The sequence below is a fragment of the Podarcis bocagei genome, assembly GCF_964188305.1.
Source record: "Podarcis bocagei genome assembly, chromosome: 5".
Taxonomy (NCBI): domain Eukaryota; kingdom Metazoa; phylum Chordata; class Lepidosauria; order Squamata; family Lacertidae; genus Podarcis; species Podarcis bocagei.
Window position 1 is genome coordinate 42,206,130 of NC_138129.1, and position 25,956 is coordinate 42,232,085.

General features: G+C 42.6%; 1 protein-coding gene across 7 annotated transcripts in view; it reads right to left on the reverse strand.

The window, feature by feature from the left end:
* The window catches only part of SRGAP2 (SLIT-ROBO Rho GTPase activating protein 2), a 208,425-nt gene that overhangs the window by 109,044 nt on the left and 73,425 nt on the right, over window positions 1–25,956 (reverse strand). For 6 of the 7 annotated variants that reach the window (XM_081193417.1, XM_081193416.1, XM_081193415.1 and 3 more), the window contains exon 4: window positions 13,253–13,415. In XM_081193417.1, coding sequence (XP_081049543.1) covers window positions 13,253–13,415 — 163 coding nt within the window. Of the gene's footprint in view, window positions 1–6,962; window positions 7,122–13,252; window positions 13,416–25,956 lie in introns of those variants that run through there. The other variant, XM_081193419.1, reaches the window with a different exon arrangement.

The following is a 25,956-nucleotide window of genomic DNA, read 5'->3' on the forward strand; positions in this document are numbered from 1 at the left end:
ACCCCCACTGCCTTGCGGGATATCTTTGGGGGAAGAAAAGGCTCAAGGAGCAAACCCTACACAAATCAGGTGTGGAGTCCTCAAGATGGTTAGATGGCACCTTATATGACTTCTTCTAGAAACTCCTGCAGCCAAGCTGGTGCCTAACGTATTGCTCTTCTTTTCTTTGGACCACATGAGGGAGGCTTGGGGGGGGGCAAGTCTCATTGTCTGGGCAGCCCTAGGCTTCCATAGCCACTGCCTAGGCTTGAGTCCTGGGGAGGTCACTTTGGTGCTGCTAACACGGTAGTTTGACTTTGCCCCTGGAGGTGTACTCTGTTGTCTCTCAAGATGGATGGATGACAATGACGACAACAACAAAAACAACAACAAATATCACAGCATTGGGAAGAATCTGCCATTGCTTTGGCAAGCGGACTGCTACTCACCGCCACATCCTCATTGCCAAGACAACTAGATGGTTACATCCCCATCCTCTGCGTGATCCTGCCTCAATTTCCTTTCGCCCCTGGCCACCAACTAGATTGTTACACACACACACACACACACACACACACACACACATCTTTAGCTTCAGCAGAGCCAGACCTGCACACAGTACTGAGCTAGATGGGCCAATAGTTCCCTATGTTCCTGAGTCAGACTATCTATCCTATGTTCTGACTAGAACGATGACTTGCAAGAGGGCAAGGGGGCCAGCAACATTTACCTATAGAGGCCTACCTGTAGAGGCTTGATTTTTAAAGGCAACTACGCAGCAATTAAGCAGGTGCAGTTTGTTCTAACCAATCAAGTAAAAGGGACTCTTTCACACTAACCGAGTACCATTCCTAAATTTCACTACAATCTAAATTTTAATCTCATATAATGGTGAGGTGCATTTCTCCTCAGTTATGACAAACTAGTTCACCTCCATTCTAGGTCAAAACAACACTACTGTATAATTCTTTGGCTCACAAATTTGGCTTCCAAATAACCAGTGGCATAGCGTGGGGGGTGCAGGGGGGGCCGGCCGCACCGGGCGCAACATCTGGGGGTTAGGGGGCGCAAATCCACGGGTTGGGGGCGCAAATTACTTGCCTTGCCCCGGGTGCTGACAACCCACGCTATGCCACTGCAAATAACCCTTTCCTGTCATCTTAAATGCTGTCAAGTCTCAGTCATCAGATTCTCTGTGAAACTACCAATATCACTTTGCGTTTCAAAATGAAATGGAAGCATGGATATGGCTTCAATAGACGGCCCACTCTGCCAGCTGCCTGCAAAGGCGTGTGAAGTATTGGAAGTAATGCCCTATACTCCATCTTGCACAATTTCAGTGCCACTTATGACAGGTTCAGGCACCCTACCTTCGCTGATGCTCTTTCTCAAACCCCTAGGAAAATATTATCTTGACATGGATGGCTGCAGGCACCGCAGCTGGATGACCAACCTGCCATCCTCAAGCTGCTGTTGCCCATTTCTTAGATGACCTGAATCTAATCCATTGCAAAGTCTGGCAAACACCAAGCAAAATGCTTTTAAAGTGATCAACATCAATTCTGTGAATAAATATAGGGAAGGTAAATGGAAATGCAGCATGGGCAGTTCATTTTCCACACTTAGAAGAGCTGATTCTAGCAACTCACCCAAACCACAGACAGGAATTATCTTTCCAGACTTTGAACTATAGCAAATCATTTAACGATATCCTTGAGTTGTACAGTGACTGGCCTGGAGCAAAACATCTTTATAAAATAATACCTAAAACTGATATGGAGCACTGGAAACCATGTGAAAGACATGTTTAAATCATTTAAAAACACACCTAATAATTCCTCTACCCTAGATATCAGGAGTAGAGTCAGACAACTGGGATCAATGCTTAAAATATACCTGTTTTTAACTGCACTATGGGTGAGTGGGGGTGACCACACAGTTCCGGCTTAGCACATAGCTAAGAGGGCTACAGATGACCACTTCCTCATATAGCCCTAGGCACCTAGACTGCAAGTTTCAAAACAGTTAACTGTGGTTCCAAGACAATCTGATTACCCTCCTCCCAAGCCTGCAGTTCATTTCCAAACTACAATACTCCCTTGTTGGACTAGCAATCATATGGCTCCTAGCCACTGGAATCTTCATTTACTTAGATTGCAGCAATGACTCTTTTTTTAATAAAAAGCTCAACAATTGAACTATCTCCCAGTACTTAATTAGCAATTAGATACAGAGCCCGTTACCATGATCATAGGTTCTTCAAAACACAGATGTCAGACAGAAAAATGCTTATAACTGAGTTTCTGAAGGGCGCAGATTAAGTGACATCTAGGATCTCTCCAATTCTAAAGTTTCAGAGAATTTAGAGTCTTAAATTTCTGGTCTCTTCACTTCTTATGCACTCGTTTAATGCAGTTCAGAACCTTTTCTGCCAATCTTATTTGTAGTCTTAAAGAGCAAAAGGTCTGAATACAACCTTTTATGAGAATTATACCCTTCAGCAAGTCAAAATTACATTTGTTTAATTGATCATTTGAAAATGTCTCCTGCATTTTATAGATTTTCACTTTTTATCAAATACAGCACAAAACAGGATGAGCTACCAGCACCTTTCATGACCAAATCCCCTATAGCTCTACATAGCAAAGCTAGTACAAGAACTCAGAAGTTATAGGAAGACGGTGTATCTGCATATCCTGCTCACAAACATGACTGAAATGGATCATTGGATAGAGCTGACAAAGCGGTAAACTTTTGTGAATTAACAACAAGAGGAGATGTGAGTAAAAGGATCCATAAGAGAGGGGAAGCTTAAAAAAAATTGACTAAATAGATTTAATCAGTTCAGTTAATGTATTTACATATGGCAAAAAACCCTTAAATTTCCAAGTCTTTTATTATGAAATAATGTTAATGATGTCCAAAGGGGATCAAAGCAAGTAAGTATGGGGAAGCAATTTCAGACCAAATATTAGTTGTGGGGGGAATCTCTTATTTGTACAAGCATTTGGCTGGTGGAGCAAACAGCCCATGAAAGCTACAGCACTTCCTTGTCATTAGGAAGTTCCTTACCACCACCAAGGTGAGTGAAACATCCCTTGTCACCCATCCTTTGAACTGAAACTAAGAAAGCAGAAGGTGAAATTTAGTGTTCTAAGTGGGGGGGGGGGGCTTGGAAGTATACAGAGCTGACCAAAAGGAATTTGTGCAAGTTTGATTATCCATCTTGTCATGAACAGACACCAAGCCATGAAAATTGCCCCACAGAAAGTCATGGAATCTTTCCTTGCTGCCAGTCGCTCGAGCAGGTAAGGAGTAAAAACTGTTCTCTGTTATGTTGCAACATTTAAGACAACAGTCTTTTCAAATGGAGCTCATGGAATAGCTGAAGTAGATGCACAGATGCAGACATGCACCTGACCGTGTTGTCATGAACAGGATGCCTTCCTCCATTTTTATCTTTTTTTTCTTCACTCATTTTTTAGAGATAAGGCAGAGGGAGGAGAGAAGAGCAAGTGGTTCTCCAAGGAGCAATAAGAAGTGGAAGTGAGAAAGAAGAACAGGACTCTGAAGTACAATTCCAGATCTGCACACAATTCCTTATTGGCAAAGGGGGCAGGAGTTTAGAATGATGTCTAGCAAGTACATCACAGCCTCACAGACTCTTGCAACAGCAGGGGGGGGGGGAACCTCCCAGAGTTGCCTTCTCACAATGAACTTAAGCCACTGGATGAGCAGATAGAGGAAACCATGTCATGGGAAGAAAGATTCTCCTGCCCTAGAAGACTTCAGCAAAGGAAATGGATGCCGAGAAAAGCACACTTAGGAGATTAGCTTAGTTTCCTCACAGATATATATAATATAGATCTGTATTTCTTGGCACTATCTCAACATTTACCTTTCACCTCAGCTGATAATATGCCTAAAGAGGCCAGTTGCACATAAAAATAAATTGCACAGAATCAAGAAGAAGACTGTTTAAACATTTCAGTTCTCAGATTTCTCTTCTTGTTACTCTGAGCTGCAGTCAAGGAGCTAAAGGAACCAGAAGAAAATTTGTCTGTTCAGAAACTAGCCAGAAAAGGAAAAAAAGGGGGGGGGGATCCTACATGGTTAGGTAATACAGATTTGTTAACCTCCGGAGTACATCATTTCTGTCTAGCAGGCAGACCCTATTTCATGTGCAACACAAAATTCTTTAATGAGCTGAAATGCGAACGCATAGCCTGCTGCTTCATGCCAAAAACTGCTACATACATAAGAGATTCATAAAACATGTCAAAATTGGTTTGACTCAGAGACATCTCTCTCTTCTATTGCAATTGGCAAGGAGTGGCGATGAAGGAGACTAAATTACAAGGGCCTCTTCCGTAAAAAGAGGCCATATGTGTAAATAACATCAGCAGGAGAAGATCTGGAAATCTTGCTAAAAATAGGATGGTGTCGCCATGCAGAGAATTATGAGCGCACACAGAAACTTAAAGGAAAACAGAATAGTTAGAAGGGGTAGGAATCCAAGGACTGGGCTCCTTTTCATAACTCTGTTTTATCTGAAGATAATAAATTTCAACAGAAGAGAGTTAAAAAGGAGCACACTCAAAGCTCGAAATACAGAGGAATCAAAGATATGTACTGCACAAAGAGAAAAGCAAGAAATCAAAAGAAACCTGAAAAAAGAAGAATGGAAGCAATATCAAAGCAACCTACCCTCCTGAGATTTGCAAGGAGAGGATCAGAACTCAATGTGAGCCAATGTGTAGGGCTCACACCTGAACTTCCTTAGAATTCATACAGGGTAATGTAATATAATTAGTTATAGACAAGGCAGAAACAATGTATTCTTCCCTAGAAGTGCCAATCTCTGCATTATTTTGACTAAGGCTTGCAATCCCCCCTCATCAGATTATTATTTCTATTTGAAAGCAAAGCCTTTGTTGTTTTTCTTAAAGTGCTATAGATTCCACAGTTTTGGAACGGCCCAATTTTCATGGAATGTGGTCCCTGCCACGGAACGGAACAGCATCCACAGATTTATGTAGAATCCCCTTAAAAAGAAGAACATGTATCCTAAGAGAGTCAGCCTGCTTGTTCAGGCATATGGTGCTTTCTCTCCTGGGGCTGAAGACATGGCAGCCAATGCTTGAATGCTCCCACACCCAACCCAACCCCCCCGCTCCCTCCTCCTTCCCTTAGACAGCTAACTGAAGCAAGAAGGGCCTGTAACCTAGCCTTCTCCCTTATATGCTAAGGCTTCTAAGTTTGTTTGTTTGTTTGTTTGTTTGTTTGTTTGTTTGTTTGTTTCACATGTGGGAAGATGGTACTCTGAAGTGATACAGTTCTAGAGGGGTTGTAGAATCATAGAATAGTAGAAATGTATGATCAGTGCCATTCTTAGCAGAGCCAAATAATGCTGGTCCAGTTTATTTTTGCATGTGCCCCCACCCCCTGCACAATACTGAGCTGAGATATTCACATACCCATGCAAAAAGCTATTTTTCCTCCCTTTACTGCAAGCCACAATTAAACCTGGAAATCTCTAACTAACCATAGATTCCCATTTCACCTGAACCAGTTTCAGAACCGTGGTAAACTAGAGGCACCCTTTGCTCATGAGCCATGACAAAAGGGATCTGTTCGCAAGGCTCGTGCGTATCTTGCCTTAATAAGCTGAGCTACGACAGTCTGAATTGGCCCTATATTTTCACACGACCATTGGTTGATAAAACAATTCCAGTCCGCGTTGCAAGCAAAGGCCAATTCTGTAGTCAGAATTAAACAAAAACAAATAGATTCTCATAGGCCTGGAATATGATGCTCCCAAACCAGGAATTCCTGAAGTGGCAGATTCCGACTGCTAAACATCAAGGGTGGTGAATCATGTTCCACTGCCTGATGCGAAAAGGGAAAGGCCACCCTCCTCTGCCGCTACCACCTAGCTGCTCCTTACACCACTGCACATCCTGCCACATTTGCCACTGGCAGAGAAGCGCCATTGTCATCAGTGCTGATTTCTGACAAGATGGTGCCAATCTGCGGTGAGATCTCGCCCTAAAGTGACACGATCTTGCCAAAAATCGTGTTGGTACTTCTCCACTGCTGACGGAAGTGGTGGGGCAGGTAGGTCACCAGTGTGAGTGCCACCTGGCTGGGTGGGGGTGGGGGCTCCTGGTGCCTAAGGCAGCGGTCTCACCCCCCCAATGGCTGGCCCAGCTCTGTTCAGGGGCTTATGTACAACCAATATATAGTGAGAATTTTGTTTTTTCAAGAAGAAGAAGAAGAGGAGGAGGAGGAGAAGAAGAAGAGTTTGGATTTGATATCCCGCTTTATCACTACCCTAAGGAGTCTCAAAGTGGCTAACAATCTCCTTTTCCCTTCCTCCCCCACAACAAACACTCTGTGAGGTGAGTGGGGCTGAGAGACTTCAGAGAAGTGTGACTAGCCCAAGGTCACCCAGCAGCTGCATGTGGAGGAGCAGGGAAGCGAACCTGGTTCACCAGATTACAAATCCACCACTCTTAACCACTACACCACACTGGTTCACAGTGTGCAGGTACTTCAACACAAAGTACCTGCAAATCTTTGGGTTGTATCCAGCCAAGTAATTTCGTAAGTAGAACAACGGAGCTTACTGCCAGAGCAGATTTTGGGATATGTGAGGGTGGATGCAAGTTTTGTTGCAGAAGTCATTCCACTCACACAGTGACTTAGTTGACTTCAGCCTGTTGCTCCTTGGCATTTAAATCCGCCCCATTTTCTTATTCCCTTGTTGCGTGAAGTGGTTCCAGAATCACTTCCATCTTGAATGCCCCCCAAAATATTGCTGCTTGTAGCTACTCAGCAAGCATTTTAAGGAGAGGCCTTGGGAGGGCACTGAAGCCCCCCTAGCAGCCAGTCAGAAATGTTAGCAACACACTCGTATCTCAGACACCACTCAAACCGTTGGCTTTGGCAGCAAACCTGACTTCCCTTATCAGCAAAGATACCTTTGAAGTGGTTGGCAGGCTTCCATCCACTGCTCAAACAAATGAGACCCTTCCTCGTATCACAGCCCTGAAAAGGATCTCTTCATCGTGAGATAGGAAGAGAAAAACTTAATTAGATTAAGTCAGACCATATTGCAGGCTTCTTGCAACAGCAGCAGAACTTGACAGCCCAGGCTGAGAACGACAGACATCTGAAAAGCTTCAAAAAAAACCCCAAATATAAATTGCTTCTGGAAGTTTGGAAGTTAATCATATTACAGACAAACATGCCAGAGCCTGACAGGCAGCATGCCTGCACCATCCTGGTAAGACCTTCCCTTCAAAACAAGAAGAATCTTGCAGGAAGAGACAAGAGGATTTGTTGTGGCCTGCACATTTCTCACTGGAGGGCTGGCCTACCTACTTCCACACATTTCACAGAAAAGTCACAGCTGCTTTTTGCTGTGAAGTGCATAAAAAGGCAGGACCCTTCTTTATGGGATCTGTTGCGATGTCAGGATTCACAGACAATAGCTGTGACAGGATGCATCTTCCAGGCTCTGAGAAAATGACCACAGGCTGTGACTGTGTCTCGTGCAGACCTTATCACAGCTACACAGGCCTATGTAGCCAGAAGGGTAGATTATAGTGGCAGGCTTCTCTTCTAACTATCCTTGAAAGGGGGCTTTGCTCCAGCGGGTGCAGAATGCAGCAGCTCATCTCTCGAGTGAAACGCGCCCTTTGCAATTTGTCACAACCCAGCTTCAATTCCAGCACTTTGTGCATCTGGAAACTATCCCCAAATGAATCAGAATGAGCTTTTCGAATCTGGTAAGCTAGATACAGTGACCAGCCTTCTCCCTTCCAGGATATGTCATTTTTGTCCCCATTTGGAAAATACCTTCTTATGCATTCATCTTTAATTGCACATGGACATTACTTTATATGAAAGCGTGCTATTTATTAAATTTATATGCTGCCCCTCTGCCCAAAAGAGTCCCCGCAGCAAGCACATCTGTGATAAAACAATACAATTAAAAGTAATATAAAAATTCAGCAGGTGTAGACTGTTTTCAGTTAAAGCAGTGTAACAAAAGCACCTGGTCAAATGTAAACAGGCAATGAGTTGTAAACTAGTTTCATGTAAATAGGAGCAGATGCTGTCACACTAAAGCAGTAACTCATATCATAAATGCATGTTTCTCTCCTTTGCTTTCTGCAGATCCACTGCTAGAGGGACTTCTCTTGTGCACATTGCCTATAAATTACAGTTGTACCTTGGATCCCGAACGCCTTGGTACTCAGACATTTTGGCATTCAATGCCGCAAACCCGGAAGTGAGTGTTCCAATTTGCGAACTTTCTTTGGAACCCGAACGTCTGATGGGGCTTCCGCGGCTTCCCGATTGGCTGCAGGAACTTCCTGCAGCCAAACAGAAGCTGTGCTTTGGTTTCCGAATGTTTTGAACATCGAACGGACTTCTGGAACAGATTCCGTTCGACTTACAAGGTATGGCTGTACAGGCTTTTCGTCACCCCAACGTGGTGGAGTGGAGTTGGAATTCATGCAAAGCCGTACTCCCCCCCCCCATGGGGGTGGGAAGAAGCCTACATTTTACAGGCAGTGTATGCAGGGCCAGATTTAGCTGTGATGAGACCCTAAGCTACTGAAGGTAATGGGGCCCTTTATATGTGATATTTAAGGGAGCAGGCTAGCAGGCGGGGTCCATTACTTACATAATAGGAGCCTACACAACACAAAAAACTGTTGCTGTATGTAGGTTTTATTTTATTTGTTTATTATCTTATATTTTGGAAATGTACATCCAAGTTTTTTTCTTTAATTTTTTTGGGGGCCCCCAAGAGAGTGGGGCCCTAAGCTATAGCTTGTTTAGCTTATATGTAAATCCATCACTAAGTGTGTGTGAGGCCTTCCAGCAGCGGATCTGCATTTTTGCAGAACTGCTGCTGGAGGAATTTGGCCTGTGAGGCTGATCCCATTAAGGATCTGGCCTACAAACCCAAAAAAGTTTCTCATCCCTGCATTAAGGGATTTATATACCGATAGTAGCACCCTGAACAATTCCCGGTAGCCAACTAGAATTAGTGCAGATCACTGGGCGCAGTTGTAATATGCTGACAGACTTTCACTCCTGTCAGCAATCATGCTGCAGCATTTTACACAAACTGCAGCTTCCAAATTAAGTGTGAGCGAAGCACCATATTGTATTAATCCCCTTTGGAAGGTACCAATGCCTGAATCACTGTGGTCAAGCTGTCCCAGTCCAGGAACAGTCAAAACTGTCTTAACAGTCAAAGCCTGGTAAATGAAAGGCACTCCTAGCCATTGAGGCCACTTGGGCTTCCAGGGACAATGCTGAATCCTGCAGCACCCCCAGGCTGCTCCTTCAGAGGGAGTGCAATCCCATCCGGAACAGGCAACCAGCTAATTTCTGGGACCCAAGAGCCACTTGCCCACAGAGGACAGGTAATTTTCGCCTTGTGTGACATGCATCTTGATATTTTTCTTCACCTTGGATTGCTCTTAGATCACTGAATCATAGAGTTGGAAGGGACCATGAGGGGCATCTAGTCCAAACCCCTGCAACGCAGGAATCTTTTGCCCAAGGTCTGGCTCAAACCCACAACCCTGAGATTGTCTCATGCTCTACCACCTGAGCAAACTTTTGGAAATCATTCATGCGTTAGGACACAGATACCCGTAACACTGAAAATTGTGATCAGTTGACTTCTGCAAATAGCTCCTAGGTAAACAATTAAAATGCTTTATTTGCAGCCACACTCACCCAGTGGCTGCAAAAGCATGGAACTCTTGTTTAACAAAAATTACAAATATCAACATTGTTTATGTGCTGGATTTGAAGTACACAATCTTGCAACAACAACAAAATGAAGTTGGAACAAATTGCAATTTAATGTCTAGTCCGTTTGCAAAACAGCTGGAAATCAACTATCTTATTTCCCTTGAATAATATCTGAAGGGGTTATTTTTTTAAATAACAGCTGCTTTCAGACATTTAGATGGCATGTAGCAAGTACAATTATACATACTAAATGAAGCACTTAGAAATGGTGCGGTACCTACAGTGCTGCTTTCTTTCATAATTCTACATTTAGACACTGGCTATTTGCTGGTTAACAAATCTGCCCCTTAAGCGCTTTGATATTTGGGCTTTATCAGTAGTCTTGTGCTAGTTCACACTTGTCAGGTTGATTGGGATGCAGGAAATTGAGAGAGCTTTCCAGCAAAGAGCACAATCACCAGTGGCTCTGGGTTCAGTCACAAACTATTTCCATTCCGCATATCACATGTCACTCTGAGAAAGGTTCCCCAGGAGGGACTGGTGCAAAGAATTATGTGCTAGTGACACATAGCAAGCGTAAAGAGAGTTAACAGAAGAAACTATCCTGGCATTTGACCAACTTGGCAAACCTGTTATCTGGATACTACTAAATTCTAACAAGTAACAGCTCCTGTCTTTGCAAAACCTGAGGCAAAACAACAGAGCTCTGCTTGTGGAAAACAAACCAAGATATATATTTTTTACGTGCCATTTAAAATCATGTTATCTATATTAATTTTCTATTCCCATAGTAGGCTACTTCACTGTTGTACTGTTTCTTAGCAATGTAACTATTAGCTTCCTTCCAGTCCACCATTTCATGCTTTATAAAAAAAAAAAAAAAATAGTAGGAGAGGGAGGGTAATTCAATTTTCCCCACTAGACCTAACTTAAGGGGGGGGGGGCTAGACCAGCCTTCTCCAACTTGATACCTTCCAGATTTTTTTTTAAAAAAACTATTGTTCCTATTGTCCCTGACCACTGGCCAGGCTAGCCAGAGCTGCTGGGAGTTGGAGTGCAACAACATATGAGCAGCGCCCAGTAGGGAAGGCTGCCCTAGAATGCACTGCAGTGCAGGGCAACCTATACAGAAGCGTCAGGCAGGTTGCAGAGGTGCAAATTGGTGGCATCATGAGCAGCCCCAACACTGCCCAACCTCACAGCACAGTTCAGAAGTAGCTGTTCAGAAGTAACTGGACCTCATCTCCTTAGCTTCTGCACAGTGTTGTTCCAACAGAGCTTTCAATAGCACGTTGCCACTACTGCCAGAGAAAATGCACAAGCTGTATGCAGATTTTTCAATAGGGAGGATTTAAGCAAAGACTTAATCCCAAGAAAGCATGCACTGGATTGTAGCCTGAGTCACTCATTTTTCCATACAATATGTATTTCAGTCCTCGGATCCTGAACACCTGTTTCAGAACGTTTCAGCTCCTGAACACTGAAAACCCAGAAGTAAATGTTCCGGTTTTCGAATGTTTTTCGGAAGCCAAACATCCAACGGGGCTTCCACTGTATGCAGGAAACTCCTGCAACCAATCGGAAGCCGTGCCTCGGTTGTTGAACATTTCAGAAGCTGAACAGATTACGTTCGACGACCGAGGTTTGACTAACTAATAAGAGTGTAGCCAAAGAATGCCATTTTACTTTGAATGGCAGCTACACAGTTAAAACTACAGAAGTCTTTGTGGAAGTGTAGGCAAAGAAATAATCAAACTTGATTTATTTGCTACTTTTTGTTTTAGCTATCCTCCAAGATGCTCAAGGTGGCAAACATCATTCTCCCAAGTGAGGCTAAGACATAATGGCTGCTCCAATATCACCTAGTCAATTGATGTAGAGTTTTGAACCCAGGTCTCCCTGGTCCTGGTCCAGTGTTCTTAACCCAGGGGTGGGGGTCAAGGGATAATGGGAGGTGGGTCCAACAACATCTGGAGAGCCACAGGTTCTCCATCCCTGCTCTAACCAACAATGCACATAGATGTCTGATCACTAAATTACAGTGAAATTAAGCAATGTTTCCAGCCAAGCGACTGTGTTATATTAGAACACCTTTCCAAAGAAATCCTTTGTGCTTGCCAGCCAGCCAATTTGTTTTTCATGTTGTCCTCAAGAGTATAATGTAGAAACATTACTTATCCGCTACGAAGATTAAGGGAAACTAAAGGGTCCCTGTTACTCAATAATCCCTTCTAAGTACTTAATCAATGATAATTTAATTAGCAAAAAGTTTCAGAAGGTCAAATAAAGCTGTTACTTTCACATTACTTAGAAACAAATGGTACTGCCATCTCTGCTTCAGGAGCACCACACAAATACAGGCATTTCAGAATGTAAAATGAACACATTGGCCTGAAGGGTGCTAGACATACCCTTAAACATTCCTGATAGGATTACAGGGCAATGCAATGCCTTTAAGTATCCTCTGCTACTAGGGTTTTTGAATAATTGTGCTATTTGTAACTCCCCCCCCCCCCTGTATTTGTTTATTGTTATTTTAGTTCTTTTTTCTGGTTAGGCAGCTTCAACTTTTTAGAAAAGGCAGGATTGTGCATGTTTAAACCAAAAAAATAAAGAAGTATCAGGTAGCGCACATACCCATAGGCAGTGACTTCATAAACACTCGTTATCACTATTAAACTTTTCCAGATGGTTTAAAAAAGGGGGGAAGTTGGACACGATCCCATGCATGCCAGCGCTGATCTAGAGGCTGCCACACCATACCTAGCCATATTTAATAAATGCAAGGGATAATCCATTTAATTCCCTTTTTTACCTTTTAAAAGGAAGCAATGATAAGGGGAAGAGATAGTTTTGGAGAAGTCTGTATCCCTGCTCAGCACCCTGCTTTGTAAAAAGCTATTTCACCACTGCCATGATTACATTTTATAGAAAAGGAGCGCTCTGTCTGATTATAAAACTTGTATAATAGTCACAGAGAGGTCCTGGCCACAAAGTATTGCCTACTGGGTGCAATAGGATGACTCCGAAAGCCACTTGCATTTGAGAAGCACAGCAGGACACCAATGGAAGAAATTACAATATTGTAATCATGATTCTCTTGTGCTAGGAGGCTGCTGTTAGGGTAACCCTTGCTCACTTAGGATTCTGCCAGGATAAGTATCTCAAATGCTCGGGTCCTAAACCATTTGGGTCTTTAAAAAGATCAAAACCAGCACTTTGAATTGAGCCCAGAAGCTAATTAGTAACTCAATGAAAAACAGAACATCTGAGTGACATGTTTGACCTATGTGCCCACATCAACAGCCTGCTAGCTTCATACTGGATCAACTATAATTTCCAACCAGTCTTTAGACGCAGCTCCACATACAGCACATAACAGTAATCTAATTCAGATGCAACGAGGGGACAAATTCACTTGTGTTATGTCACCAAAAGCCATCTCTGAAGCTATGAAATAATATGCATGTAGCAATAAAAGCATTACCTTTTTGAAAAGTCGCCCAGAGTCCTCACTGACTTGAACAAACCGAGGGATGATGTTGTTCAGGTAGATGTCACTTAAGGTGGTGTGATCCCTGCTCTCCCGCTTCACCTGGTTTAAAAGGAGGTTCCAGCAATTGACAGGTGAAAGAACATTCTGATCCTTCCTGTGGAGAAAGCAGAACCAAAATATTATTTTTATCCTCGTCTTTTTCCATAGGAGAGGCAAAGGTGATGCAATACAATATATTGAACTTTTCTAATGTACCATTGTATAGTAATAATGTATATGTACTATGAAACATTGAAGTTTTCAAAATGCAAAAATTGAGGCAGTTATCAGGAATTAAAGCACAACTTTTACAACAATTTACAATTCCAGTTGCTGGAAACTATGGAAGGGGAGATTGCTTTTGTGCTCATGTTGTGATCCCTTGCTTCTCACAGGCATCTGGACGGCCAATGTAAGTAAAAAATACAGGACTAGGTGGGCCATTGGCCTGATACAGCAGGCTATTTGTATGTTCTTATGCACACAACCTGCTGCTGCCATGAGTGCTGGAAGGAAGACCGCTCCCTGCTGCAAGGCCCATTTTCACCTGGCCCAGACTCACCCTGAACAGCTAAAAGCCTCCTGGGAGTCCACTGGGACATTGCTAAAACAACTCTTGGGTTCGGGCAACTGGCTAAAATGTTTTAAAAGTTTTAAACAGTTCTAATTTTGGTTCCTCTGTTTCATTTTTGTTGGGTTGTTGATGGTTAAATGTTTAGTTGGAGTTGGCAGTTACTTTAATTTGGTTATAACTGTAAACTGTTGTTATTGTTATTTTTATTGTTAATTGGTTTTTATTGATGCATTGGTTTGTTTGTTGCTTGTATAAGATATCTTGTTTTGTAATGTTTGATGTTTTGTTGTTTTATATGTTGTAAGCAGCCGAGAGTGGCTAAGGAAACTCAGCTTGATGGGCGGAAGATATAGAGATATAGATGATAGATATAGATAGATACAGATATGTAGATATAGATATAGATATGAAACCTATTTAAAGACTATTGTTCTATGTTATTTATACATGATTTTTCACCAGAAAGGTCTTAAATTAGTTCCCAGTGATGATAAAACCCAACCTAAGATTGCACTGTAAGCCACTAAACCCTGCAAAATTAAGCCAAATAAGATAAAGATACAATAAATTTTAAAATATTGTTTCATTCTGTTTCGGTACGATCATCTTCAGGGTGAAGTATCACTAAAAATCCTGATGGCTTTGCTAGCAGTCTCTTTCCACCGATCTGTACAAACCAGATTTCAACAAGATCATATCCGTAAATCAACCCTAGTAGAGAAATATTAGATGACATGCTGAGAGAAAGCTACAGGTCTGCTACTTGAGGACCTTGTGAACTGTAGCCTTCCAGAAACTGAATGTTCAATATCAGGGAACAGAAAGCAGGGCGGTAACTTTCTCAGAACAATGACCACAATCACTTCTCCTCAGAGCAGCCACGAGGTGCATCTCACGACAGGATGTTTAACAAATGCTCACCAACTCACCATTTATCCTTACAGCAAAGTATTCATAAAAATAACAGGGCTTTTAAATACAACACACCACTGGCCTGTATAAATAAACAACTTTCCTGGGCTCTCTTAGGACACTATGATTCTTTTTCTTTGAAAGGAGAATGGCTGCATAGCTCCTTACAATAATCTATACTGAATTTTTCAAAAACAACAGCTATAACATTGAAATAGTCTTACATAGTGTCAAAAGCTCTCGCTCTATTCTCCTGTAACGTGTTCTCCTCATTGCTACGGCCTCCAAAAAAAGCAGAAAAGCACACAAATGAAGATTAGGACCAAACTGTGGGAGGCAGTGGAAGACAGGAGTGCCTGGCGTGCTCTGGTCCATGGGGTCATGAAGAGTCGGACACGACTAAACGACTAAACAACAACTCACTTATCTGGGAGCCCACTTAGACACTAGGTCAAGACCCTTTTTAATTTTCAGTTACAAAAATTAAATGACAACAGAGTGGGGAATAAGTCCAATCCTCTCTCATTTGCCATCACTTATTAGTGAGACAACCACAGTCGTAGTGGGGATCTGATTCAGAACATGGGGTTATTTGGCCAAAAGTCCATAGTCCACCCTGGCATCCATGGATTATCAGAGGTGCAATTCACAGCAAGGGTCAAGCAGCAGCCAAGGGTGAATGCTGTCTATAATGGAGACCAGTGATATCTTCTCCCCAAGGTGCTTAAGACAAAATCAAACGCAAGACTGTGCATGTTCTGTGTTCCTCTCACCCATCAAAATTCTGCACAAATGAAGCCTCAGTTCATTGATGGGGTTGCATTATGCAAAGTTAGTAAGTGTACATATATATCTTGCAACATTTTCTTTCTTTCAAGAGAAGTTTTTCCATCCACTCTCTATAATAATATAATATATTATATTCTCTCCATGTCCTGCATGATTATCTTGTCTCTTCTGACTTGCCTTTTCTCTAAACCAGGGGTGGCCAACTCCCAAGAGACTGCGATCTACTCACAGTGTTAAAAACTTGCAGTGATCTACCCGCTTTTTTGGGGTTCAGGTCAAAGTTGCTGAGCTTTTTTTTAGGAAGGGGGAAGGCCCATGGGGGGGCAGCACGGCAAAAATGTTGAGCTTTTTTAGGGGAGCCAAACTTGTTAAGCTTTTTTGGGGGGAGACAGTGATCTACCAGTGATCTACCACAGACATCCAGTGATCTATAGGTAGATCACAATCTACCTGTTGGACGTGCCTGCTCTAAACTAAAAAGTCCCAAATGCTGAAACCTTTCCTCACACAGGGAAGTCATTCCATCCCCTTAATCATTTGGGGGCTCTATTCCTGTCCCTTGGAAAGGCCCAAGGCAGGTCCGGGCAGCCCAGTCATTCAAGGTCTTCTGTGCCACCATAAGGGCAAAAAACTCACTATTCTAAAATTAAAGCAGAGGTTTGAAATATGCCACTTTATGCATGCACAGCAAATGTGTAGAAAACATATAACCCTGTAAGTAGGCAAAGAAAAATGGGTAGGGAGAACTCAGTGTAAAAAGCAGGAGGAAGGATGCAAACACTCATGAGGGTAAAGGAGTAGCTAGACTGTAGACAACAGGGATGAAGGGCTGCTAAAAGTAAAAAAAAGGAGCAAATGGGGACTGGGATGCAGGGCACATCAGGGGACTCTGTAGCAGACTTGGAATAATCCAGGGATTAAGGGGATATTTGTAGTGCTGAAAGAACAGCCTCTGCTTTTGGATTCGTTCAGCAACTATAAGCAGGTGTTATAAAAATCACTGAGAATACAGGATCTTTACTGGATTATTCCAAGGCAGCTACAAGAAGTAGTTCAAGGCAATTATTTTTTCCAAAGGGTTATCTGAATGGTATGATCATCTCGGTTTTCAAGTATGTTTGGGGTTTAAATGTCTGTGCAAGCGGAGATTTTTTTGTACACAAATGAGTTTGCTTTACTATCCAGAGAACCAGAACATACTTAGGATAATGTGAAATAGAAAGAGATTTTGATAAACCTATTAATATGCTTTCTTATTGTTAGAATTCTTATACTCAAACTTATCTTATTATTTCCTTAGTAAAGCAGAAACCTAGATTTAGCCATGATTTTGTAAATAATTAAGTTGGAATCATAGAATTGTAGGGTTGGAAGGAACCCCAAGGGTCATTTAGTCCAACTTCCTGCAATGCAGGAATCTCAACTAGATCATACATGACAGATGGCCATCCAACCTCTGCTTAAACAATAAGCCACCTTTAGCTCTGCTTTATACTCTGAATTTATTTTCCCTTCTAGAAAGCGAAAAACAAAAGAACATATCTCAGGAGGCTGTGGGCAGTTGTGAGAAAAAAATCCATGTAGGCTGTTGAAGAATAAAATCCTTATTTTGTTCAGCATCCTGAGACCTCATTTTGGATGCGCTTCAGTTTTTACATTTCTTCTTCTCTTTCTTGAAAACCAACACATAAGCAGTGGGGCCACCACAGATGTAACTGTGAACTATGGGTTTAAGGCAGGGGTAGGCAAACTAAGGCCCAGGGGCCGGATCCGGCCCAATCGCCTTCTAAATGCGGCCTGCAGACAGTCCGGGAATCAGCGTGTTTTTACATGAGAAGAATGTGTGCTTTTATTTAAAATGCATCTCTGGGTTATTTGCGTTCATATTTTTTGTCAAAATATAGTCCAGCCCACCACATGGTCTGAGGGATGGTGGACTGGCCCATGGCTGAAAAAGGTTGCTGACCCCTGGTTTAAGGATTGGGTCAAATGATTTCATACTTCCCTTTCTTCTCTGACTCACCAACAAGAAAATGCTCTTGGTTCCTCCTCCCACATTTCCCATTCTGGTTTTGCAGCACCATCTGACTACTGGTAACTCTGGTTTGGGGTAATCTTAAAGTTCAATTCAGGATCTGGGCAAATCCTGCAGTCCGTTCATAATCAACATTCCTAAACAACTATCTGAATTTTAGAAGACATCTGAAGGCAGCCCTATTTAGGGAAGCTTTTAATATGTGATGAATTGTTGTATTTTAATATTTTGCTGGAAGCTGCCCAGAGCGGCTGGGGAAACCCAGCCAGATGGGCGGGGTATGTATGTATGGATGGATGGATAGTTAGATAGATAAAAATAATTATTACCCTAAGCCATGAATAATGACAGATCTACAATTTTTCACTGGCCTTGCACACCAAGCCAAATAAATAAATAAAGTGCAATCACTAGGCCCCTTCCCCACCTGTCAAGTCCTTCTAGCTTCTGTCAATGGAAAAAGCTTGGGTGGAACTGAGGCCTGCTGGTTTGGCCCTTCATGACTAAGCCTCTCTGAGGGCCTTGGCCATGCAGCTGCCAAACAGTCCTTGGCCGTCTTCTCAGCTCTTGAGCTAGGGTTGTCAGGGATCTGCAACAGACAATTTTTTCTGTCTAGCTTTGAAGTTAAGAAGAAAGTCAGCTACTCATCCCACTTTTTGGAGGGCTGTGTTGCACTTGAGTGGCAAGCAGATATGCTGAAGCCTGCTTAAAGGCAGGTTCCTTCTCTGGAAGTTGTGGTCTTCATCTGCTGTTGCTGCCATCTTTGTTATTCTACGCATGCACTAAATATGCACATTTGTGCAGAGAGGGGCGTTTAAGACTGCCTGCCAGCTGAATAACCCTTTTTCTACACATACTACTTTGAAAAGATACTGCAACCTGTCAGCAACAAAAACTATGGAGGAGGCTAGGTATTACAAACACAAGCTGTATACTAAAGCAAGAGCAGTAACTCAGATAATAGCAGTTGGGAAGGTCAGCTACAAGTTTCAATCAACTGTGCTAGTGTGGTGTTGTGGTTAGAGTGCTGGACTAGAAATGGGAGACAAGAGTTCAAATCCCCACTCAGCCACAAAGCTCGCTGTGTGAGCCTAGGCCAGCCACTGCCTCTCAGCCTAGTCTTCCTCGCAGGGTTGTTGTGAGGCGAAAATTGAGCGGAGGTGAAGTATGTAAACCCCCTTGAGCTCTGTAAAAGGAGCTGTCATCAGACAACTTCCCAGGAGATTGTATTACTTAGTTTCCTTTTATCATTTGTTTACATGCACTCTTTTTTCCACTGTATTGTGTAATACTTGGAAGGGACAATAATAAAAATATTGTTTTAAGCCAGACTATGGCAGGAATGTTTCCAACAGCTGTAGAATTCACTTTAAAGCTCATCTGGAATTAAACAGAGGAGGGTGTTTCTCCCCACGAAAGCAAGCCACACAAAATCTTCCTTTTAAAAACGGGAAAGGGGGTGGGAAGAGAACAGTTGGGCATCCAAATCAGAGGACACAATTATCAAACAGGCTGATTCATCCTAAAGATCATGAGGATAGCTGGCAACACACACTTCCACTGGCGCACAGCCATGCTTTCTGGTAATACAGAAAGTATGAAACTCATTTGCGGGGTTGCCTTCTTTGCATACGGACGGGACACGCCACATGTAGAAGCCTCTGGCTCAAGAGAAGAAAAGAGTCTTCCACAACTCAATATAGAAAGAACACCCAGCAAGTCTTCCCACTCCTGACTAAAAGCAGATAAAGAGCGGGTAGCTGCCATTTCAGCAATTACCAAACTATTACAAAAGACCATTGAGCACAGTGTTCTTCATTAGGGATCAAATATTCCACCAGATATTTCTCAAATGTCCCAACTCAGCATTTCCAAATGGTTCGTCAGGAACCATTTATGCTGCATGGGAAGCTGTAGTGAGGGCATCAGCGGGGGATGTGGGAGATGCAGAGAGCACCCCCCCCCCATGTTCTGCTTCCAGGACAGGTTACAGGCAGGTCCAATGTGTGCTTATGGCACCAGAAATATAGCAGCAAAGGTGGACTAATTCTCAAGACCACACTATTTACAACTCAGCTAGAACTGATATGATAAAGGGCAGGGGTAGATCATAACTCCTCTCCTCTACAATTCCAATCCTGGCCTTGCTAGTTGGAGTTGATGGTTATTGGAGTTCAATGACATGTGGAGGACCACAGGTTTCTCACAGCTGGTATACTAGTGGACTAGGACCAATGACACATGGGTTTAAATCCCTGCATGGGTGTGAAGCATATTTGGTGTTTATGGACTCATTACACACACTCTCTCTCTCATTCTAATCCAGCAGTTCTCAACCTGTGGGTGCCCAGATGTTGTTGGACTACAACTCCCAGCTTCCCTGAGCTCTGGCCTTGCTGGCTAGGGGTGATGGGAGTTGTAGTTCAACAACATCTGGGGACCCACAGGTTGAGAAAGGCTGTAATCCAACTCATAAGGTTACTATAATGATAAAATAGAGGGGCATATCCTCCTGATCTTTTCAGAAGGGAGCTAAGGTAAACATGTATAAAGAACAACACCTCTGAACCAGTATAAGATGTTCACACATGCATACACAAAAAGATAGCAGTTCCTCTACTACATGCACAGAATAAGCAGCTTCATAAGCAAAGATTCATAATTCTTCTTCTGTGTATTTTACTTCATGTTTCAGCTTCTAGGATATATTTTCCACTGTGATGCAAATGCAGCACCATCTTCCTGATGGAGTAGGATGCAGTCCCAAAAAACAAATCCCTTATTTCATTGTCAGAAGATAACAGAAGTTTCCTGCCAGAAAAACGCTGTTAACTTTCCTAGAAATGTTAAGAATACAGATTACTGTTGACTTCCATTGTTCTTTCCATAGACGGGGAGGGCGAAGTGGGGGAGGGAGGGGGAGAGAGAAAGATTGGATCTGTAGTAAGAAACAGATTATAGTTTCATTTAAAGAACAAAACACAAGAATGGCACTTTCAAAGCAGCTGATCTGGCAGAGTTTCTTGCCCTGTGAAAAATATCACAGGAAATGACTGAAGTTTGCAATCTGGATTGTTTCAAGGTTCAGTGTGTAAGGGAAGTGAGAGAGCCAGGGTGAAGCAAAACTACTACTTAAGCTTTGCTTGCCAAGGAAAGCCAGCACGTACAAGAGGGGAAAATGTTCACATTCCCTGGACTTGTGTATGTATGCTGCTACAACAGACAAAAGCCAACAAAAGGATCAAAAGGCAGCACTCCTCAAACTTGACAATAAGCTGGCTGGGACACACAGGCTCTTTCTTCTTATATAAAAATAGCAAGAGGTCTGCCAGTCTAATGGACTGTACTTATGCTACTCCATAAAGTTTACAGGCTTTGCATTTCTTTAGCCACCTGGCTATGCATTTTCACATGACACTGTGCTAGTGCAAAAGAGCTCGCATGGGGTCATCTTACAGCAAGTGGTCGATCTGCTCCAATACAACCATGGTCAGGATCTATTTTAGCTGCTGTAACATCACAGGCGGATTAAGCAGCCTGGGGCTATACAATCAAGAATTAAGGGAAACTGGGAACACTTGGGAAGTTGCCTATACGCTGTGGGCTTTCAAATAATACGTTCCTTGGTGCCAATTGAGTGGAACAGCCATTGGGTACCAACACCAACATTTTTGTGTGTATAAAATCCACTTGTTTCTTTTTAGTGTCAGGAACAGAGACTCTTAGTAGCACTATGTGCTCCTGGAGCTCATCTTATGCCTACCCTACCAAGACCAGCAGGGCCTTTAGTGTGATTGTGCCTGCCCCTTGGAATATGCTTCCAAGGACCCTCAGTCAGGCACCTGCAGTATTGGCATTTAGGTGCCTGCTTAAAAGTAATCCTTGCCAAACTCGGCACAAGGGTCCATTTATTAATTTTGTGTGCTGCCCCACCCTTTATCTGTAGATCTCGGGGCAGTTCAAAGCATAAAGATACAAGATAAATACACAAAATACATAATAAAAACAAGAGCAAAACAAAACAAAACAAAACAATAGCACTCCTCCCTTCTCCTCCCTGCCCAAGTTTGAAGCATTTAATATGATATATAAATAAAGTACCGTATTTTTCTGTCTATAAGAGGCTCCCATGTATAAGACGCCCCATATTTGGGGGGATTCAGATTTAAGAAAATGGCCTTGGCACTATCCACATATAAGACACCCCCAATTTTTTGACATAATTTATTAGGGGGGGAACCTAGTCTTATACACGGAAAAATACGGTGTGTGTATAATATATATATATATAGAGAGAGAGAGTATAATATATACATGTATAATATATACATGTATAATATATATATATATAATATAATATAAATATATAAAGTAACTGACAAGCAAGTATTGTGTCCTGGGTTTATTGAAGAAGGGGCAGGGTGCAAATGTAAATAGTACAATTGATACTACACATGGTAGCCTGAAATGCACGCAGAATCCTCAAAAAATGGCCACAAGAGGCGGTTGGAAGCTGTGCTCTGACTATGCTTCTGAAATTCTCAGGAGCACCTGTCAGAGACAGAATATGTTTTGTGCTCTTTAAACATTATTTGGGAAATCCGTTAATATCCCATAGAAAGGAGTTTTAGATAATATTTACAGATCAGAAACCTTTCCTTCTAAAACATCGAAAGAGCAGTTCTGTATTCCCATTGTGCTCTCAGAGAAGTGTTTTTTTCTTCTTTGCAAAACAAGCTACACATTTTAATAGCTTTAAAACGTCACATACTAGAGCTGGAAGAAAGGAATATAATCCCCAACCCACACAAAGCAAGAATGAGGATGGCAGAAGTTTCATTCAAATTTCAACAAAACAAGAGGCACAGCATGGGAGTAGAGTTATAAAAATCACTCCTAATTGGGAAACGAAACAAGGCAGGATTTTTTTGATATATATTTTTTAAGCTCTCCAAGAACCCACACAGCACTCACCATCTCATTTTTGGCCAGAGTTTTTAGGACAGAGTAGTGGGGGACTCTTGAGCTGAGCTCGTTTGGAACATCTTACCTCATGTGCCTTAAGGGATTTACATTGTATTTGATGATCTAATCAAAGAACGGGTTAGAACAAACAATGTTAACACTGACCTTGATACCAGATGTTCTGAGAATGCAACCTGTTAATAAAGCCAGAATAACTTTGCACATACATAAATGGCATGACGAAGATTCAGAATGTCAGCATTAGCAGGTAAGGGAAATCATGCAGCTTCCTTGGGTCAAGGACACTAAATGTGAAGTCCTAAGTCCACCTTCTAGGGCAGTGTGTGCTATCTGGGACTGATGGGAACTGCAGTCCAAATTTCAAAAGCTTGGCACAAGTTTGTGACCTTTTGGTTGATCCTAATTAAGCGATTACCAAATTGTGGATTTCAGATATTTTTCTTATGGACCAATATAGCTAACTTTACTACCTCATCCCACTCTGGCCCATTCATGAATGTTTCCAAAACAGCAAGTGGCCCGTGCACTCCACTTCAGTCTAGAGACAGAACCAAGACTCTGTTAAATGTTGTACAGTCGTACCTTGGTTCCTGAATGCCTTGCAAGTTGAACACTTTGGCTCTCAAACACTGCAAACCCAGAAGTGAGTGTTCTGGTTTGCAAACTTTCTTTGAAACCCGAACAGCCAACACAGCTTCTGAAACTTCCAATTGGCTGCAGGAGCTTCCTGCAGCCAATCAGAAGCTGCACCTTGGTTTCCACACGTTTTGGAAGTCGAACGGACTTCCGGAAAGGATTCCGTTCGACTTCCGAGCTACGATTTTATTTCCAGAATGTCACGGAGGAACCGCTTTTGTTTCTTAGTCCTAACAGCCCTCAACGCAGTCTGAAAAGCCATTTTAGCACCCAGCAGACACTAATCTAATTATGTCTGCACCACAACTGCTGGAATCCATTTTAAGATTGTTTCCATCTGCTGATGTCATGCCAGCTTTCCCCTTCTCCTTACTTCTCATAGAATCATAGAATCATAGAATCCTAGAGTTGGAAGAGACCACAAGGGCCATCGAGTCCAACCCCCTGCCAAGCAGGAAACACCATCAGAGCACTCCTGACATATGGTTGTCAAGCCTCTGCTTAAAGACCCCCTGTTTTAACACCTGGCTTGAGTGAAGCTTTCTGGAAAGCTCCAAAGCTTATTTACTCCACCCCCTGTTTTCTCCACCCCCTGTTTTAACACCTGGCTTGAGTGAAGCTTTCTGGAAAGCTCCAAAGCTTATTTACTACTTTGTGACATTTTTGTGGGGTCCTTATAAAGGTATTTCCCTATTGTGTGCTTTGGATCCCTTCCCCCTGAAGAACCAAGCAGGCTATCTTTAGCTTCTGCAGGCATTCATCCTGAACACACAAGGGCAAAAAGTATGCATGGGGTTGGCTTTGCCCCCAATGTCCTCACATGCACTTGCCCCAGACCCTACACACCCAAATGTGTTTAGTCCAAGGGTCTGAAGGAGGCTTCTAAATGTGTTTGGTTGAACACACTGAGAGAAGCCTCCCTGTGATCAGAAACCCTGCATTATCAGGATTCCAGGCACTGAGGTAGCTTCAAAGCATGTCCATCCAGACTTCTTCAGATGCTCAGACTAAATATGTGAAAGGGTGCGGCAGGTGTGCACAGAGTCACTGGGGGTGGCATGCATACACTTTCCCCCTCTTGAGTTCATGAACTCCTGAAGAGTGCTTATGGTTCCCCATCCACCCTGGTATATCCAGTGTAGGTGGAACAAGGCACCTATTTCAGTAGGCATTGTCATATATTCCCGCAAGCATGATCTTCTTCCTGTACTTGTGATATTTTGCCCATAAATAAAGCTAGCAAAACATTTCCTCAAATCTGGCCTTCATGCCTCTGAGCCAAAGAACAGTGTGACGTTGGAAAAACAGGTAGAGGAGTTTATTCACGGCCAGCCTCTTGAGCAGCAGCTTGTCATCATGGAAATCTGGCACAGTAGCACATTTTTATTAAAAAGGAGAGGGAGGGAAGGAGAGCTTACTAGAAGAAACTACTGACATACCACAGTTTGTTTAAAGATCTACCCCACCTTTGTAGTATATGAAGTCCTCAGGGCAGCTTACCACTCTAATAGTTTGGGGTTGCTTTGTTTTAATTATTTAAAAAGCATTAAGATAATATTAAAAGCAAGTAAAAAACAAACAAGGGCAGTTACAGTAAAGGTCTTAAAGACTTGGTCTAACAACAACAACAACAACAACAACAATAATATACCTAATTGACATAACCTAGTACCAAAAAGCTAACAATGGTTGTGCCAAGCAAACATGTTTAGGGAGAGAATTGCTCCAAGACAACCTTTTTATGGAGGTCAAAGGTCTCTTTTCATCAAGATGCTTCCCCCCCTTTTTTTGGGGGGGGAAACAACTAGTTCTCCTTTTGTTTCTTCTCAGCAGTTGCCACAAAGCTGGAGCTCCTCCTTACACCCAGTCCAGCTGAACTGCCATACTAAGGGTCCACATCCATATGTGAACTATGAAGACTTGCTCTCTCTTGCACATATGGCATAATGCTAGCTTCTCATGTCCTGCAACTGAATTCCTAAAACTGTCAAGAATTAATATGTTATGAGCCAAACCAAGGCACACCACAGGGAATACCTAGAAAGTGCCCGCCACCAGAGCAGGAGAACTGAAATCACCATTCTCCAGTTCTTTAGAGTTGCCTACCCAAGCCCTATGCCAACTGATATGGCTTAGATGACATGGTTCTCCCCGCCAAAAAGAGAGAGTGTGTGCGCGCAAGAAGAGCACAGCATGAAAATCTCCTTTAAACCAAAGGAAAATATATGGACATTAAAGAGTTAAGAGAGACAATTCTCAGCTGTCCAAACTACTGCGCCACAATTCACAGAGCTATTCCAAAGTGGTGCATAGCAGAAATACCAAGGGCCCACAGAAATATGGCAAGTAGAACCACTGGTGTCTGGTGGCGCCAGTTTGCATGTTGACATACCGCATGAGGTTACACATGAAAGGCCATAGGGCAGGAGGGGGAATATGATTAAGCACAGCACCATTCTAATTTCTGTCTGGGACTGTCACCTCAGTCAGTCCACGCCCAAATCTCAGCCTCACGCAGTCGGGACACATGTCTTGGGAACCCACTTTAGATATTGCATTATAACCATGAGGGCTCCCCTCAACCCCTATTTAATCTAGGAACAATAAGGCCGCCTTTCTTGTTTTTGCACACTTCATCTCAAAGAGATTTTACAAAATAAACAGACTATTTACATAATTTTTATTTAACACAGGCAGCTCAGCATTGAGAAGCATTTGCAGAGA